Genomic DNA, 17713 nt, shown 5'->3' on the forward strand with positions numbered 1-17713 from the left:
CCGGAGTTTAGTGAATCTCTTATGTGATGATGCAAATCATTAGTTCTGTTGAATCATGTTGCTCACTTTACCTTTAATACATGAAAAGAGAATTGTGGTAGAGAAATGTACCGTGACAGGAAAAAAGCCTGACAAATACTGACGATGAGTGACCAGGTCAAGACTTGGCCTCACTATACTTTTAAATTTATTAATATTCTCATTTGGCAGCGAGGCTTAGGGCCCAAGGAAACAAGACAGAAGAAATCACAATAGAGTAAACAATACCTTTTTTTCACCTTTAGCCTCGGAGGCAACTCAGCCAAGTGATATATCGAAATTGTTAGTTGACTATCAGAAGTTTTAAATATTCGCTACGGCGGTTTATTTACATTTATCAACTTCCAGTTGGTGGGTGTTGATAAGCAACTAATGAGTGTTTCTCTCGCCCGCCGACGCGGATATTTTGTCCAAAGTTCGCGACGTCTTGTGATGTTTGATAACACTAGAGTATCAATAGAACGCAGTTCTGATTGGCTATCATATGTCGGGTACTTTCCCTATCTAAGGGTTAGTTCATGTCAGCCGAATCATGAGATATCACGAGAATCATGAGAGTCATGCATGTACTGACTATAGCTTCTGGATATAATAGAAAACAATTTGAGAACTTTACAGATGTGGAAAGACTGCGCGTTTATGGAGATCCAGTTGTCTTAACATGGGCGATATTTGGAGGTAAGTCTGATCCACATAGTATAGTACTACTATAAGCAGCTAAATTTGTTTGGTCTTATAAATCATCATCTTTCATTGCTTGTTTCTTTTTTTCTCTGCGTGAAGCATTTTAAAACATGATGAGCCTAAGGATGTAGACTATTGTTTTGAATTGGCGATAGTTCCAAACAATGCATTTCGAAGGATATATTACAAAATTAACGGAAATAGAAAACCAAAGTGCAATTCAAAACCCACTCTTGGTTTTCCACTGTGACAAAATCGAACAGTTCTTGTTTTTCTCTCAGCTGCTTTCGTATTCCGGAAATTCTAAGAATCGTTGAATTCAGAATTGTACACATGACTGTCTGCATTTAAATCTTTTGGCTTCCTCGCCAGTGTCATCTATTCCACAAATTTCTTCAATCACCTCGTGTCTGGTTTTCACGGGATTTTTTCCAAGTATTTGGAACTCATAAGTGACAGGCAGGTACAGGCAGGTACAATATATTGGCAAATTGCGAATTTTGTTTACCGTTTGATTTGGGTGTCTTTGCTTCGACATATCGTGACCGTAGAAACCGACTCTGTCACGCAATCTTCGTCACGCCTTCCTTGAACGAGAGAATCGGTTAGAAGCTTAGCATTTTTAAATCTGGGTAAAGAAAGTCGAGCCGAACGTTAGAGACCGGGAAGATGACGGAAACAGTCAGTTATTTATCAGACAAACACAACAAATTCAGAAGATCAGTAGTTTAAAACACTTATTCCATCTTTTTCCTTTATCTCCCAAAAAATATAAAACTTTAACATTGTTTTCCGAGAACCGAGCCTTCGTGCAGCTTTCAAACTACCGTCACGTATCATCGTCCGTAGCCTGCGATTACAGCCTCCTCTCATCGCTCCCGCTACTACGTAGTAAGTGGAAGCGATGAGAGGCGGCTGTGATGAGAGGCGAATTAAAGAAGTTAACATACATACCTACATCGCCGTTTAGGTAACGGGTAGCCATAACGGTTATTGGTACTTATTTATGGTCACAGATTTTTGCAGTGTCAGTCTCATGACCCGGCGGCTGAGAATTTTATTGTTACGCCAAAATAACTTTGTCATGTTAAAATTGACGGTTGGTCAAAAGTCGCGCCCTAATGCATGAGATTTTTTCATTTCTACGTTTTACCTTTAAAAGGTGTGATTCAGCAGCCACGTCAAAAGAAATTCGTAAATTGTCTATATTTGTCATTTTGGGTTTAAAAACAAAACCTTTTTCCCCTCGGGAGTTGGAAATTTTAGTTAAGAATTCGTCCCGGCTACTTCTGCTGCTTTAGGTAATCAATACTAAAAGTGTCAACAGATAGTACCATACATAATAAAGTAATGGGCCTTGCTATACATGTGTTTGAAAGAGAACGAACATTCTAAATTATTAACACTGCAAAGGCTAAAAATGTTGTTTTTCACGGTATTTGATCGATACGACTGCCTAGTGTTGGGTCTTTTGCATGGTGAGCATAGACAGATGATCGCGATGTTCGTCTGCTGAAATGCGTTCTCTTTAACTCAAAATTGCTTAAAATATGGGTCACGTAATCTTTACCCAAATATATGTTTGATGTCATAGGCAATAATGCCAAGAATTAAAGGGATTGGGATAACTCCCCCCCCCCCCCCCATGGGGCCTCATTATTTTTTTATCATGTCATAAGTTAACAGTTAACACATTTTATTGCAGCACCTAGTGGATGTCTTTGGGCTGGCTGAAGTGACTTGTGTGTTAATCCTGGTTTTTGATACGATTGCCAACTATTTTATCACTACGACACTAGTATTGTAAAACATGACAGTTATTTGACACTTTTTGTTGCAGCACCAAGTGGATGTTTTTGGGCTTGCTGAGGTGCCTTGTGTGTGTCAGCGTAATACAAACCTCCTTTCAATACAGTGACGATTGGCCGGATGGGAGCTATTCGACGATAGCGAACTATTCCGTGATACTAAACTGGAACTTAACTTATTTCCTACATGGGAAGATTTACAATCTCGCACCATTACAAAATACAACCGGGAATGCAAGGTTCGCAAAGCATTATTATATACATAGTGGTTAATGGGGTTCTGCTTGCCTAGTCTCTTGTTTGAGATTACATTAAGCTATCCCTCTTCTTCCTCTCTTTCTTCGTATCTTCAAACGTACTGCAGTGATGTCACACGTGTCTCCAAGCACTTTAAAAATTTGTTTCAATTAGCATAAATTGGACCAGGGACAGTTTCCTGTTTTACGTTTAAACTAGTATTTTGCTGGTTCGTTTTTTTGTCAACAAAAATAATTTCTTTCTCACAGCACTTGGGGAACCAAAACGTATACAAAATAGCGTATTTTTACCTCTTAAAGTTTTTAAGATTAAAGGTCAATATATTCATGAAAAAAACGGGACCAGGGCAAAAGTCCGGATAATCGAAAAGTCCAGATATTATTATTCTGTAATTCCTGTTAAAGGGAGTGTGTCACGGCTGAGTTAAGTTTATTTTATTTAGCTTTGCCAAATACTCGTTATGAAACTTAATGTTTGTAAAGAATTACTTCTATGGACCTAACTGACAAAACCATAGCTTTATTGCAACCAAGTGTGTCTCCCGGGCGTTAAAATTTAAAGATACAAGCAAACGAGACTAACTTTGAAAACTGTTCCGCCGGACCACATTTCAAAAACCCATAGTGCAATCCATTTCAATCTTCTTCATTTTTTGCCATCCGGACCTTCTTTTGATTTGCTGTGTTACTGAAATGTCCCTTCACTGTTTTAAAACGTTATTTTTTATATTTCACTGAGTTTTTTGGTCATTTCACAAGCCTAAGTTTGCCTAAAATCCGTGACACAGTCCCTTTAAAACGTGTTTCGTTGCATGAGCAGTTTGTAACCTCATGTAGACCAGTTGTACAAGTAACAAACGTAGCCCCGACAGTGCCAAGTTAAGCCTAAACTAAGTTGCCGCCTTGGAAATTTTTTACAGGAGCCGGCGAAGTCACCAATCAGATCCAGTACACTGAACATGCTGCATCAAATGTGTACTACCCATTGTTTCTTGAATATTCAGAAGCGTTCAGTCTCTTTTCAGCGAGTTTTTGTTTATATTTAGATCTCTGTTAGGTAACGTATATTTCCTCTTCGCCCCTTCGCCGGTGTCAGATAAGACCTTGGTACCGGCGGCTTAGTTTAGTTCCGTCCCTCTCCTAGTCACGCAACGGCACGGGAAGTGTAGCATTGCGTGACAGAGGCCTGAACTAGACTAGGCACGGCTCAGATAATAATTTTTTGTAACACGCGGTTATTGTTAAGAGCATCCGCTTAGACAGTCTGGTCGTGTGTATTAACGCATATCATGGCTGAACAAATCCAGCTAGTGCTAGGACGTGATCTCGGGATCTCGGGATTAACAGATCAGCCCCTTTAATAACCACTCAGTCAAGCCAACTGTATTGCACATGTTACTTTCGTTTCAGATTTGTTGGTATGTTCCAAAACTACCTGATACTTACAGAACAATTGGAAACCAGGGTAGGGTAAGCTGCAAATTGGATAAAGAGTCCAATAAAGATTAAGACTCCAATTCTTGTGTTCTTCTTGTATTTACACAAATATACACAACACGTGAAAACGCTACAGTAATGCATTGTTCGTTCTCATTGTCCACAAAGTCAAACCAGTCTTTCCTTTAGCCGCCAATTACAGTTTATAGTTTTGCAAAGCTGTTTGTTAAACACGTGTTAAAGATAACTTGATATAATTGTCTGTGTTATTGTTGTTGGTGTTGGTAACATGTACTGACTCTATTTTGTTTTGTAGTAATTTCCGAAAGGCCACCGTCAGACTAAAGTGTGATGACGAAGCAATCTTTGAAATACTTGACGAAGATGAATGGGTAAGAAAAAATAGAAATTCACGTTAATAAGGCAATCAGTTTGAGACATGCAAAACAGCAAATAAGGGGAAATGTTTTTTTTGCTCAAAGTGCTTAATGATCTCTGATCGTTTAGCGATATCGTTCAAAATTGTGAGAATGTTTCCTTGGTTAGGAGGCTTTGAAACAATTATGGCCATTAGAGTCCTTGTTTCGTGCACAACTTAAAAATGCATGAACTAGGAGATCAACAATTCTGTTGAACCGACTGGGTCTTTTACGAGTCTTCTCGTCTTTCATCTTCAGATATTTCAAGTGACTCTCTTTTGTGCATGTGGGGTTGGCTATCCGAATAATCTATCAGAGAAACCTACTACAACAGATTCCAGTGTTACAACACCGCCGGATTCTTGTAAGTTAACGCCGGGCAGAATGTGCAAGCAGTAGTTCCAGTACAAACGTTATCTGAGGTTGATAAAAGTTATAAAGAAAGCAGAACACTTAAAGTTGTTTAAACTTGCTCTCGTGTCATTAATCATAACAAAGTATAACGATTCTTTAAACTTTAAAGCATGCATGCCCCTAATCAGTTATTATGATCATTACTATGCAAAAGTCAAAGAAAGACTAAGAAAATCTGAGCGTAAATTTTAGGAAAAATTATGATGTTAAGGCTGGTTTATACACTAAATGTTTTGGAGAGACGATCTTATTTTAAACTGATTTGAGACTTTCAGTTTTCTACTTTTGAAAAATCCCAACGAATGTGTAAACATCGTTTCTATAAATAGAGCCGGACCTTTTCACGGTTTATTGCGGTTTTCAGTGAAATGCGAACTCTGAAATTCAAAATACAACTAACAACTGCCTTTTTCGCTGCCGTCAATCATAATTATGGCGACAGCCAACGAGCCATGAAAAACAGCAACAACTGACAAAATGGATCGAATTAAATCTACCAATCACAACTGACATATTTGACCTCTTGACCCGATTGAAATGAACTTCTGTTTCCCGAGAGGTCTGCAAAGATGATTGGCGGCAGCAAAAAGCGTAAACTGTTGGTCGAGGATTGAATTGCAGAGTTCGCATTTCACTAAAAAACCGCAATAAGTCGTCTAATATTCGATAGAAATAGAACCAGTAAATATCACTTGTTATGAAGTATCATGACGCTTTCAAAAACTTAAATTATACACATGCTGGCCTTGTCACACTGCACACTGAAAGAAGAATCGGCTCGTAATGTATATAACTGCAAATCCCTTCGCAACCGTTTCTGGGATGTCACGCGAATTATGCAAAATATCGAATAATATAACATAAAAAAGAACAGGTTAGCTTTGAAAACGAAAAACAAAACCGCGACCCAGGTTAATACCGATGAGGCCCGGCGATGACGCGACACTATTTACACTGGACTACCCTGGTGCATGTCACGCGATCCGGTTTCGCGGTAAATTGCAGGAAAAACCTGCAAGATGCACGCGTACGATTTTAACTGGATACTTTGATTGTTCATCGGTGAATTTGCACTCAAATTTTCGTAAAAATTGTAAAATATAAAAAAAAATAGTAGTTCGCCAAAATAAGCGGCTTGCGGCTCGTGGGCTCGTGGCTCCGGCTCGCAGGCTCGTACATTAGTTACACCAAAAAAAAAAAAAACAGCCTAATGTTTCCAAGTTGAGATCTAAAGTTCCCGATTGCATCACAATAATATCATTTGCTTATCGCTTCAGTACACTTGCATGGTGATTTTTAACAAAATTGGACCACTATTCGTAGTAACCATATGTCTTCAGGCTCTTGAAGTTTTGAATTGAAACTGGTGACAGTGTTCCTTTAACAAAACGGTAACGCCATTTCTCTTTCTGTATATTTGCAGTTGATCCAATGAGAGTCGTAATTCCAGTTGCTGCTAGTGCTGGGACTACTTTTTTCCTTTTTGTTCCATTTCTCGTCTGGTGGTTAGTGAAAAGACAAAACAATAACAACGAAAGAGAACCTCTGCTGCCTAACAACGCAGTCGACCAAATTCATAATCTTATTCGACCTAATCAAGAAAGCTCAGTAGGACGGTCACAGCCAGTACCCATTGGTTCTTCTTGTGGAAAAGCTGACATCAACGCACATGTTTGAGGAACTGTTGTTTACTCGTGTTTAGGGTTCAGTTTTGTGTACTGTAATGGTTCTAATACGTGATCGCCTCTCGCTTCTCCCCAGAAATAAGACCTTTTTAGGAGCCCTATTATGGATTGGAAGATCCAGGAAGCTCGATGTTAGCCAGATTAAACTCAAGCTCTAAAAGAAGAAGAAATCAAGTTCAAGGTTTGCAATATGAGCAATAGACTAAAACACCCCGTTCTGATTAAACTCGCAGTCTCAGCTCCGATGAATCAGCTGACACCCAAGGACATGCACACGAATAAATCTAGATAGTTGCAAGATTGTTAAATAAAATATAAATTCACTTTTTATGATGCAAATCATTAGCTCTGTTGGATCATGTTGCTCACTTTACCTGACATGAAAAGAGAATTGTGGTAGATATATACAGGAAAACAACATGTTGTTACGGGAGAATTTTCCATGTTTCAGTCATTTCTGTGTTTATCCTTATTCAGCATTTTAAAACCTTTTAAAAAACCAACAGTAGTTCCTGTCCAAGTAGAAATTCACCTTTGTCGTGTGTTTGGAAATTGTACACCTGTACATCTGCAGCTTTTGTTCATCCGCAGTTCATTTAGTAGGACAAACATTTCGGTACCTTATTCTTTTGAGTTTTCCGCTCATTATTAAAAGTTCCTGGTTTTTATTAGTTTCCACGGAAGCTCGCCAGCTGAACGTATTTTCCGTAATGAAGTTATATTGCTTTTCATTCAAGGGTTGCTCTTAGTTAGTTAGCTGAGCAAACCAATTCCAGAAATCTTAATAAGCTTTTCATTTTTAATTTCCTATGCTTGCTTTAGCTTAATTTAAGTTCGCTATTTCTAATTTCAAAGTTGTGATTTTTAATCTAAGTTCTCGTTTTTAATTTGTAAACTTCCTACTGTTGATATAAGCTAACTCTTGTAATTTCGATCGTTTCCGCATTTTATTGAATTGTATTCAAAGCATTGTTAGTATTGTAACACCTTATTTGTAGCAACGATATATAAGGAGCTACGTTGTAAAGTGTTCTTCGATTACTAAGTTAGTTAGAATAAACTACTGTTGGACCCAAGTTCTGTCTCAGCCTTACGTCTGTAGTTCTGAAGTTCCTTGAAGTAGATCGCCGTGTACTTTGAAGCTTGTTGACGAGGCTTCGTTTCCGCAGCAAGTGAGTGCTCTACCGAGTTAAGTTCCCCATATTTCAGTGGTGTTTGAGTCATATCTCAGCTAGATTTCAGCGTAGCTACAGCGCACTTCTCTCTCAGTTCAAAAGTCGGTTCAAACGCACAAAGCAAGGAAAAACTTATCGTCACAATGTACAGGAACGCATCGTGTTTGTCAGTCTTCACCACTGACAAACACGATGAGTAACCATGTCCAGACTTGGCCTACTTTTAAAAATATTAAAATTGTCATTTGGCTGCAACAGGACAAAACGAAGGTGTTCCACAGAAAAGTTGTTCTTCATGCACTTTCCAGCTGGCTGAGAAAAAACATTGAACCCATCTGGCTGGCTTTTTTTGTAAGCAGTTATCTTGCTTAATAAAGTATACAGAATATAACATGTAAAATTTTATGAAAATCTAATGACTCGTTCGTTAGAAATCGTGCGTTTTCTCAGAGAGCTGGGAAGTGTATGGAGAACAGCTTTTCTGTGGAACAGCTTAGTTTTAACCCCGTTTTGTCCTCCTGCTGCAAGGCTTAGGGATCGAACAAAACAGAAGAAATCACATTGAAGTAAACAACTATTTTTGTTTTTTCACCCTTAGCCTCGGAGACAACTCAGCTAAGCTTGTTGACTATCAACTGGAAGTTTAAAAATTTGCTTCGTCAGTTTATTTACATTTATCAATTTCTTGATAGGTCTTGATAATCAAATAATTATGTTTCTCGCTCGCCGACGCGGAACAGTTTATCGAAATTGCCCTATATTTATTAAGCGACCACTTGCCACATTGAACTTTTATTCTGTATTGATGTGAACGCCACTTCAGCATTACATTATTTGTAATGGACATCGTTCTAGAATTCTCAGAAAGACTTAACCACACAATATAAATAGAACGCCCTTCTGATTGGCTATCCTATGTCGGGTATTTCCCCTGCAACGAGTCGATTGTTTACAAAGGTTTACTTCAAATCAGCTAAATGTGATATTTATTTAAAGTGTTCGTTTATCACCTAACGCTTCTGGATATCTAAGAAAACAATTTGAGGACTTTGCAGATGTGGAAAGATTGCAGATTAATAACGTTCCAGTTCAGTAATAACATGGGTGATGTTTGGAGGTAAGTCTGTTCCACACCGTCTGATCAAGGAAATGCGATCTTAAGCTTAGTGAGCTCACTCGTTTTTCGTTTGGTCTTAAAATCATCATCTTTCATTAATTTATTGCTATGCGGAACATTTCAAAGCATTATGCCCCAGGATGTAATCTGTTGTTTTGAAATTGGCGATAGTTCCGATGCAATAAGTCTGAAAACATTGCTTATGCGAACGGACATTGCCGCCCCGCGTATTTTGAAGAATATTACGCAGTGGTAAGTCTTTCTTACAGAAAGCGAAAGTACAAGAAAAAACCTGCTCTTGGTTATCCACTGTGGAAATATCGAACAGTATAAAATTCTATTCCTTTGTTTTTCTCTCAGAAGCCTTCGTTTACCGAAACTCGTAAGAATGGTTGGATTCAGCTTTGTACACATGATTGTTATTGCCTGCATGCAAATTTTCTCCCTCGTCAGTTTATAAATTTATTCCACGAATTTTTCAATCACCTCGTGTCAGGTTTCCAAGGGGTTTTTCCCCAAGTACTTGGAAGACTTTGGGAAGGCAGGTACAGGCAAGTTTGATTTACTGATCGAAAATTGCGAAAAAAAGTGTACGATTTTGTTGTCTTTGCTCCAACATTGTCATATTTTGACCGTTGTTTATTGTACTTATTTCGTGGAAACCGCCATTTTGTATAACCTTCCGTCACACAATCTTGCCTTCCTTGAACAAAAGACAAAAGAATCGGTTTGTAGAAGTAGCATTTTAGAAATCTCTTAAAAAAGAGTCAAACGGCAGGTTAGAGACCGGATAAACGATGGAAACAGTCAGTCATTTATAACTCAGAAGATTATAACGTAACACTTCACTCAGGCAATTCACTTCGCTTCACTCAGAGAATTTTAACTTTGTTTTCTGAGAATCGAAGCTTCGTGCAGCTTTCAAGTTCATTCAGTCACGCATTATCGTCTTTGAATATAAACCAAGTTAAAAATTAAAGAAGTTAACATAGATAAGTATGTCGCCATTCAATTAATGGGTAACCATATTAGCTTTTGGTACGTAATAATTTTGATCAGTTTTTTAACAGACGGATAATTTTATAGAAACGCCAAAATAACTTTATCATCATGTGAAACCGAGAAAAGGACAACAAACGCGCCTTATCAGTAGTTGAGTTGATTTTCCATGTCTCATTTTTGCTTTCAAAGGGTTGTGATCCAGTGCAATTTGTAAATTTGCTATCTTTGACTTTTCGGAAATTTTAGTTTCTCCTCGGAGGTAAAAAAACATAGTGTTGCGACATTTAAAGGATTTGTTCTACTACAGCTTCTCTAGCCAAACAATACTGAAAGTTTCAACAGGTAGTGCATTAAAGTAATGCGTATTGCTTTACATTAAACACTACTAAGGATATTGAAGATGTTGTTATTCTTGGTGTTTGATACGATTACCCAGCATTTTTTATTTTAACGCACTTTATTACAGCACCAAGTGGATGTCTTTGGGCTGGCTGAGGTATCTTGTGTTTGTCAGCTTCATACGTACCTCCTTACAATACGGCGACGAAGGACCTGATGGAAACTACTCAGCGATTGCCAACTATTCCGCTTTCATGAAACCTTCTCCCAACAATTGTGCTTGCCACGATCGAGATGGTAGGATTTATAATCTCGCTCCATTACAAAATACCGACGGAACTGCAAGGTTTGCAACGCATTATTATATAAATAGTGGTTGAAAGTACTCCGTTTGTTTGCCTGCTTGTGCCCTTCCTATTATTCATCTCTTTATTCATGTCGTCAAACATGCAGCAGCGATTTCAAAAGTGTTTTCCAGGCCCTCCATCAAATAAACATAAATTGAACCAGGGAAAACCGGGTTTCCTGTTTTACGTTTGGACTAGGGTTGTGCCTGTTCGTTTGCTTGTCAGCAAAAATCAATTATTTGTCAAAGCACTTTGGAAACGTATAGGGTATTTTATTTGTAATTTATACCTTACTTCCTCAATAAAAGTGTTTCGCTCCATGGGTAATCTCCCTCGCAGCCGTTCTTAGTGTCGTCACGCAAAATTCCTCCCCACTAACGGCTGCTCACATTCGAACAACATTCCTTTCCACCATTTCAGCCAATCACCATTCGGTTCATATATCTCAGGAACCGTACCCGCCAAAGTAATCTAACCAATCGCATTGCGTGTTTTATTTTGGAGTTCTCAGCTTTCAAAATAGTGACCCTTGGCCTTGAAGAAGCTTTTGATGTTGTTTAATAGCAATACATTTCGAATTTCGAGCTTAAATACAAATGCGTTGAGAATCGTTTCGATTTTCCGGCGATTATTCTGATTTGTTCATGACTGGATGTGAATGTGATCTGCTATTCAGCGACCAGCGAGTTGTCAGCTTGCAAAGCGTGCTATCAAAGGCTTATAACGTTTAAAAAGGCATCTGATCATCTTCAAGAGCTTAAAACTGAATTGAAGGGAATCTTCAAGGATCAAACAATTCCAAGAACAAAACGCTTGTTAAGAGTCGTGAAAGACGATGGAGAAACTGCGACAGCTTCATGCCGTGGGAAAGCCTCGAAATGTTTACAATATCCGATCAATACAACTTGATACAGGAGAGACTTTCCGAAACTCATAGGTAGGTTGACAAAAATATCCTTCTTTTTTCTCGACTACATTTCTAAACATTGTTTTTTGCTGTGAATTCGCAATGTTATTTCGTCCGTTGTGAAAACTTTTAGAAATGAATAAAATATGTTTCTTAATTTACACGTTGTTTGCTTCAGTTCGAATGTTTGATCCGAATGTTCCGCAAAACGTTAAAATACTGGAAAATATTTCGCTCTGTTTCAATAAAGACGTCCAGAACCGCAATCTTTGAGAAAGAAGAGACAAGAATACGAAAACAATAATTATATTTGTCGCTACCGAACGCATACTTCGCCGTGCATAACTTGCAATTGTTGGATGACATGAACCGTCCCGACATGAACTGGCGAAAAGTAAAGTTTATCCCAACACAAATTAAATTTAGTCAAATTTAACTTTTTTACACAGCAGAGGAATTTAAAACTTTTTATGAGACGTATGGTCTTCGGTTTTTAGTCTTCTGCGTTTGTAAACCGGTTGAAACTGAACGGTTTACAGATCTTTTCAGAAAAATAATTTTTCGAAAGCAGACACGGCAGACAATGTAGCGCCGCATTGTTGAACGGTTGCTATAAAATAAGCTAAAAGATAAAAGTTTGCGCCTTTTATTTTCATGCTGTTTTATTGCAACGGTCAGCGAAGCGAAGCCCTTTTTGATAAATTTCCCGAATAAGGGTTTAATCGGCACCAGTTATAGAGAGTTGACGCCGCGGAATAAAACAAATAAAATTTATTTATCATCAGAACTTGTTGCGTGCGTGCGAAATACATGGGATCGAATGTCCTTTGAAACGCAGACATAGCGTCGCAAAATTACAGGAGTACTCCGTGTATTTGTTGAGTTTCTGCTCCAAATTCAAACAGAAATTAATGATGTAAGTGGATTCAAAATACGCTGTAGAGAATTTTAAAAGCTGGCTCAACAGTCCCGTGAATGATTCTAAATGCTCGGTGATTTCGTTGAATATCGAATGCCGTGATTGTTAATTTTATCGAATGTTTCAAAACGTGTCGACAATGTTTTGAAAAATTATTTATAAATGGAATTGCAACGCTTTTTGATTCCGTTGAAAAACATTGCTTGCGTTTTCAAAACACATCGAAATGTTCTTCTCTGCAACAACCGAATTCGCGGGAAAAAACATGTTGATTACGATCTCCCGTGCTGTGATTGGTCACATAAGAAACAAAGGGAAAGGAATGTTGTTCGAATGTGAGCAGCCGTTAGTGGGGAGGAATTTTGCGTGACGACACTAAGAACGGCTGCGAGGGAGACTACTCCATGGGCAGTTTGTGAACCCAGAATGGAGGTACCTCGGTGGTCCCTTCTAGCGATAATTGAGTTCATCTTCCAGTGACCCTTTCTAAAACAAGTTATTTCCTCGACAGCCTCACCGCTAAGAGTAAAAAATACCCAGGGTATTCGTATGCCTACAATCCCTGCACCTCATTCAAGCTGGGACCAAAAGATGGTGGCTGTCAGAAGGATGTGGCGGTAAGTCAGTGAAGAGTACTGAGGGTACTGTAACACAAGTCTCCCTTAGCATTATTGTACAACGGGAGTTGGTAATGAGATTTAACGAAAAGTTAGAGAGACTGTTACAAACAGGCTACGATTTAGTTAAGATTACAATTAACAAGCAACAAACGGAGGCCCACCAGTGGCCAGGTTGAGCCTAAAATAAGTTGTCGCCTCGGGATTATCTTTACAAGAGCTAGTGGAAAGTAACAACAGAATGCCAGTACGCTTGGTATGCTGCATCAAATGGCGATTATCTATTGACTGCTATAGAACCATTAAGTCACTCTTTAGCAAGTTTTTATACTTTAAAATCTCCGTAAGGTAACCTATTTTTCTCCTCACCCTTAAACTGGGTGCCAGATAAGGACTTGGTGTGGCTTTGTCTAGTTCTGATCCTCTCTCTCTGTCACACATCGCTACGTTTTAGGATAGAAGGTAGCGCAGCGTTGCGTGGCAGAGATACTACGTAGCATTAAGATAACAAAAAGTTATTTTATATCCAGCGATCCAAAGATCACCGTCCTAGCATAAACTGTACTTGTTCAGTTTATGGTATGGAGCCTTAACTAATAATGTAACCTTAACACAGTCACACAGCCTCATAGTCTGGAGGATTTAATTTAAACACAGACTGCGTGTTCTAGACCCGAAGGCCATGCGTGTTAACGCAGCATTAGTCAAGACTACATACCATGGCTGAACTTGAAATCCAGCTAGTGCTAGGAAGGTGATCTCGGGATCTCCGGATTAACAGGCAAGTCCCCTCACCACTGAGCCAAGCCACCTGTACTCCAAAAGGGAATCTCTCCTATCTTGTTGATCTGTTGCTTTCGGTTCAGATTTGTTGGTATGTTCCAAAAGGATCTCCTGATACTTTTAAAACGATTGGAAACCAGGGAAGAGCGATGTGCAGATTGGATAAAGAGAGCAAGATACCAATTCTTGTGTACCATTCAAGGTATGAATTGACAAAAATATACACAACACGCGAAACACTACAGGAATGCATTGTTCATCCCCACCGTCCGCAAAGTAAATCCAGTCTGCCTCCTTTAGCTGACAACGGACCTTTTGTAACTGACGGTCACACTTGCTGGATGGCAAGCTACGCCATGGGACATTAAAAACAAAGAAAAATCTAGCATGACGGGACCGGTTGAAGTCTTTTTGTTATGCCCCTCCCGTGACGTTGTGTGTCCTCTTGTATGGTGATGCTTTGTACTATGTGAACGTTAGCTGCAAAAGTAGCCTGCGATTACAGCCGCCTCTCATTCGCTCCCGCCAATGAGAGACGGCTGTATTCGCAGGCTACTTTAAAGGGCCCAATGCCGTGTTTTAGTGTTTCATGTTATGAAAATTAAGTGTTAAATATTGTAATTAAGTATCCGTGTAGCTGCTGCTGCTACTACTGCTGTTGTTGTTGTTGTGGTTGTTGGATATATACTTAATGTAATCTTTTTTATAAACATGTAGAGAATTTCGATATCGAAAAGCCACTGTGATACATAAGTGTGATAAAAGGAGGATCCAGAAAGACGAAGCCATCTTTGAAATAATTGACGAAGATGAATGGGTATGTGAACTGATTAGAAATTTCCTAATTAGGCAATCAGCTTGATACATACAAAGCAGTAAATGCACTGGAAGGTGATTGTTCCTTATAAGAAACTTTCACAAAATTCGATAACGTTTATGTTTATTAATATTGTTAAATTTTAAAGTCATTTTTGCCCGCGGATTAGCTTCTGTATCGCATTAGTGTCCATTAGATGCATCGAAACCCTTGCTGAGGCGTGCAATTCCCTTTAAATAAGGTCATGCCAATTGGTTAGGAGAACTGCTGAGGAAACGATGGCTATAAGTGTTCTCGTATCATACCACGACGAAACAACTTTTAAATACATGTACTAGGAGATCGAGTTGCATTTTGTTTGTTTTTCGTCTTCAGAAATTCCAATTGACTCACTTGTGTGCATGTGGAGATGGTTGTCCTATTAATCCAGTGAAACCCGCCACATCAGAATCCGATGTCACAGCAACGCCGGATTCTTGTAAGTTAAGCGATAGCGCAGAAAGTGCAAGCCTGGTTCAAGGAAAAATTATTTTAAGGCTGGTTTAGGCACTTAAATGAACCTATATTGCGCAGGCTTAAATACTATTTGTTTCTCAGTATAACGTAACAGAAAAGAGGAGGATTTCTTTACATTTCTCTTAGATCACTTTTCACATTATTTGGTCCTTCGGAGAAATTATTTGATTGTGTTATGTTAGCCAATTTATAAATAAGAAGCGTTGTTTTTATTATGCTGCTATTATATTACTAATAAGACTGGTTCGCTGCAATCCAAGACGTTTCTACAGAGCTTAAATTTAATTCCACAAAAAACACAGTAATTTTCGGGAGGGCCTATTAGCAGTAAGGGTCCGAATGCACATTTCAGGGAGAATCCCCATTTCTCGGCCGAACGTCGTTTTCCTTTGATTTTCTTCCGCTTCACTTAGCCAAACACCGCAATTTTACCTAGAATTTCTTGAACCAGTTTCCGTTTCCCTTGCAATTGGAGATTTAAAAAAATCGGGATTTAACTGTATACGTGATTTAATTAGATATGATTACTTAAAGGGACTGTGGCACGGATTTTACCCAAATTTAGGCATCGGAAATGACCATCAAATTTGGTGAAATATAAAAATAACCTCTTAAAACAGGAACTGTGGCACGGATTTTAGCCAAATGAAGGCATCAGAAATGACCATCAAATTTGGTGAAATATAAACATAACCTTTTTAAACAGTAAAGGAACATTTCAATAACACAGCAAATGCAAAAGAAGGTACGGATGGAAAAAGTGACGATTGAAACGGATTGCGGGATTTTTGAAATATTGTTGGGCTGAACAGTTTTCAAAGTCTCCTTTGCTTGTAACTTTAAATTATAAAGCCCGGGAGACATATTTCGTTGCAATGAAGCTATGGTTTTGCCATTTGGATCCATAGGAGTAATTTCTTTGCAAACATTTAATTTTAAAGCAACTATTTGGCATAACTTAGAAAAAATAAACTTAACTCAGCTGTGACACAGTCCCTTTAGACAGTAACGTCTTTTGTTTCTGTTTTTGTATAGCTGACCCAATGAGAGTCGGAGCTCCAGTTGCTGCCAGTGCTGGGACTGCCGTTTTTGTTTTGGTCGTGTTACTCGTCGTCTGGTTAGCGAGAAGACGACACAATAACAACGACATTAACGAAAACCAACGTCTGCTGGGTAACAACGCGGTCGACCAAGTCCATAACCAAATTCAAGAAATCCCAGCAGGGCCGTCACAGCCATTGCCCATTAGTCCATCGCCTGGTAAAGCTGACGTTAATGTTAGCAGTGCGAGTGTTTGAGTAACTGTTGTTTACTCGCGTTTAGTGTTTTACAGTTTTGTGTGCTGTGATGATTTCAATACCAATACAATGGATTGGAGGAGCAAGGTAGCTCAATATTACCTGGATATTAGCGAGATTAATCTAATACGTAAAAAAAATACGAGGTTTGCAATAAGTCCATGAGCCAAGACCCCAAAAATGGATTTTCGTAGCACCCCAATACGCAAAAAATTTTGCTGAGCCTGAGGATGTTTTTATTTTAGCCCATACACTTTTCTAAATTGTGGTGGAAATCTCGGCATCAACGTTCTTATAATAAACGGCATGCAGTGCATGCAGAAGCGATGACATTTCACAAAGGGTCTAACATGATTTTGAATTATTATTATTTATTATTTGTCAAAAACTAAACGTAAATAAAAGTAGCCGACACCTTGTGCGTGATAAAGACTGTTATCAAATTGTAGTGTACATTTTTTAAACCTAAGAAGCAATGTTGGTGATTATTTTAATAGCATAGTTAGGATCTGATGGAATTCAAATAAATACAGTAGTTATGAATGCACAGGCCAAGGATGCAAAAATAATAATACATTTTCTTCGTAGATTTTCTCAATTGAAGAACAGTAGATTGCGTTATATTGTAGTGTGTCAAACGGTCTCTTGCTCACAGCGGCCCTGTATTTTATAGAATTAGAAATTTCTGTCTGCTGAATCTTATAGATGCCATCATATAAAATTTAGTCTCTTTCGTTTATACATTGTGGTGTTCCATTCTGACTGCACGGGAGTATTTTGCTTTTGAGTTCTACGCGGCGATTTGTTGTTTAGTTAAACTTGTTTTCTGTTCGATTGCGCGAAAAGGACAAAAAGACAAAAGGACAAAAAGATCCTGCCGGTCGGTTGCCTGCATAAAGCGATAATAATACATTTTCTTCGTAGATTTGCTCAATTGAACAACAGTAGATTGCGTTATATTGTTAGTAGTGTGTGACTTCCGATAAATGACACACGATACGCGGGAGCTAGTTTTTCAGCTGCGAGAAAGGTCAAACGGTCTCTTGCTCACAGTGGCCCTGTATTTTATAAGAATTTGAAATTTCTGTCTATCAAATCTAATAGATGCCGTCATATAAAATTTAGTCTCTTTC

At 38.5% G+C, this 17713-nt stretch overlaps 1 protein-coding gene and 1 long non-coding RNA gene across 3 annotated transcripts; both read left to right on the forward strand.

Annotated features, from left to right (window-relative positions):
• Positions 1-70: 70 nt before the first annotated feature.
• LOC144656029 (uncharacterized) lies at positions 71-17000 on the forward strand. Of its 2 annotated transcripts, none has more exons than XM_078516250.1 (7): positions 71-717; positions 10504-10722; positions 13061-13166; positions 14033-14151; positions 14667-14766; positions 15142-15244; positions 16318-17000. In XM_078516250.1, exons 1-7 carry the CDS (start codon positions 701-703, stop codon positions 16578-16580), a joined length of 927 nt encoding a protein of 308 aa, XP_078372376.1. In that variant the 5' UTR covers positions 71-700; the 3' UTR covers positions 16581-17000. The 2 variants fall into 2 exon arrangements, with proteins under 2 accessions (XP_078372376.1, XP_078372375.1); XM_078516249.1 differs by lacking the exon at positions 71-717 and adding an exon at positions 8562-9035.
• On the forward strand, positions 4598-8066 carry LOC144656049 (uncharacterized). Its single transcript, XR_013571242.1, has 2 exons — positions 4598-4617; positions 6482-8066. It is a non-coding gene; the product is annotated as an uncharacterized LOC144656049 (long non-coding RNA).
• Positions 17001-17713: the final 713 nt, after the last annotated feature.

This window comes from Oculina patagonica, chromosome 6 (assembly GCF_052425735.1).
Source record: "Oculina patagonica isolate OP01 chromosome 6, crgOcupat, whole genome shotgun sequence".
Classification (NCBI taxonomy): Eukaryota; Metazoa; Cnidaria; class Anthozoa; order Scleractinia; family Oculinidae; genus Oculina; species Oculina patagonica.

What these genes read in the sequence shown, in the direction of transcription:
- LOC144656029 (XM_078516249.1), top strand. Translation starts at nt 8,974, where the DNA reads ATGTGGAAAGATTGCAGATTAATAACGTTCCAGTTCAGTAATAACATG. An exon ending in AACATGGGTGATGTTTGGAG is followed by an intron (nt 9,036 to 10,503) that starts GTAAGTCTGTTC and finishes ACTTTATTACAG; the next exon opens with CACCAAGTGGATGTCTTTGG. An exon ending in AATACCGACGGAACTGCAAG is followed by an intron (nt 10,723 to 13,060) that starts GTTTGCAACGCA and finishes TTTCCTCGACAG; the next exon opens with CCTCACCGCTAAGAGTAAAA.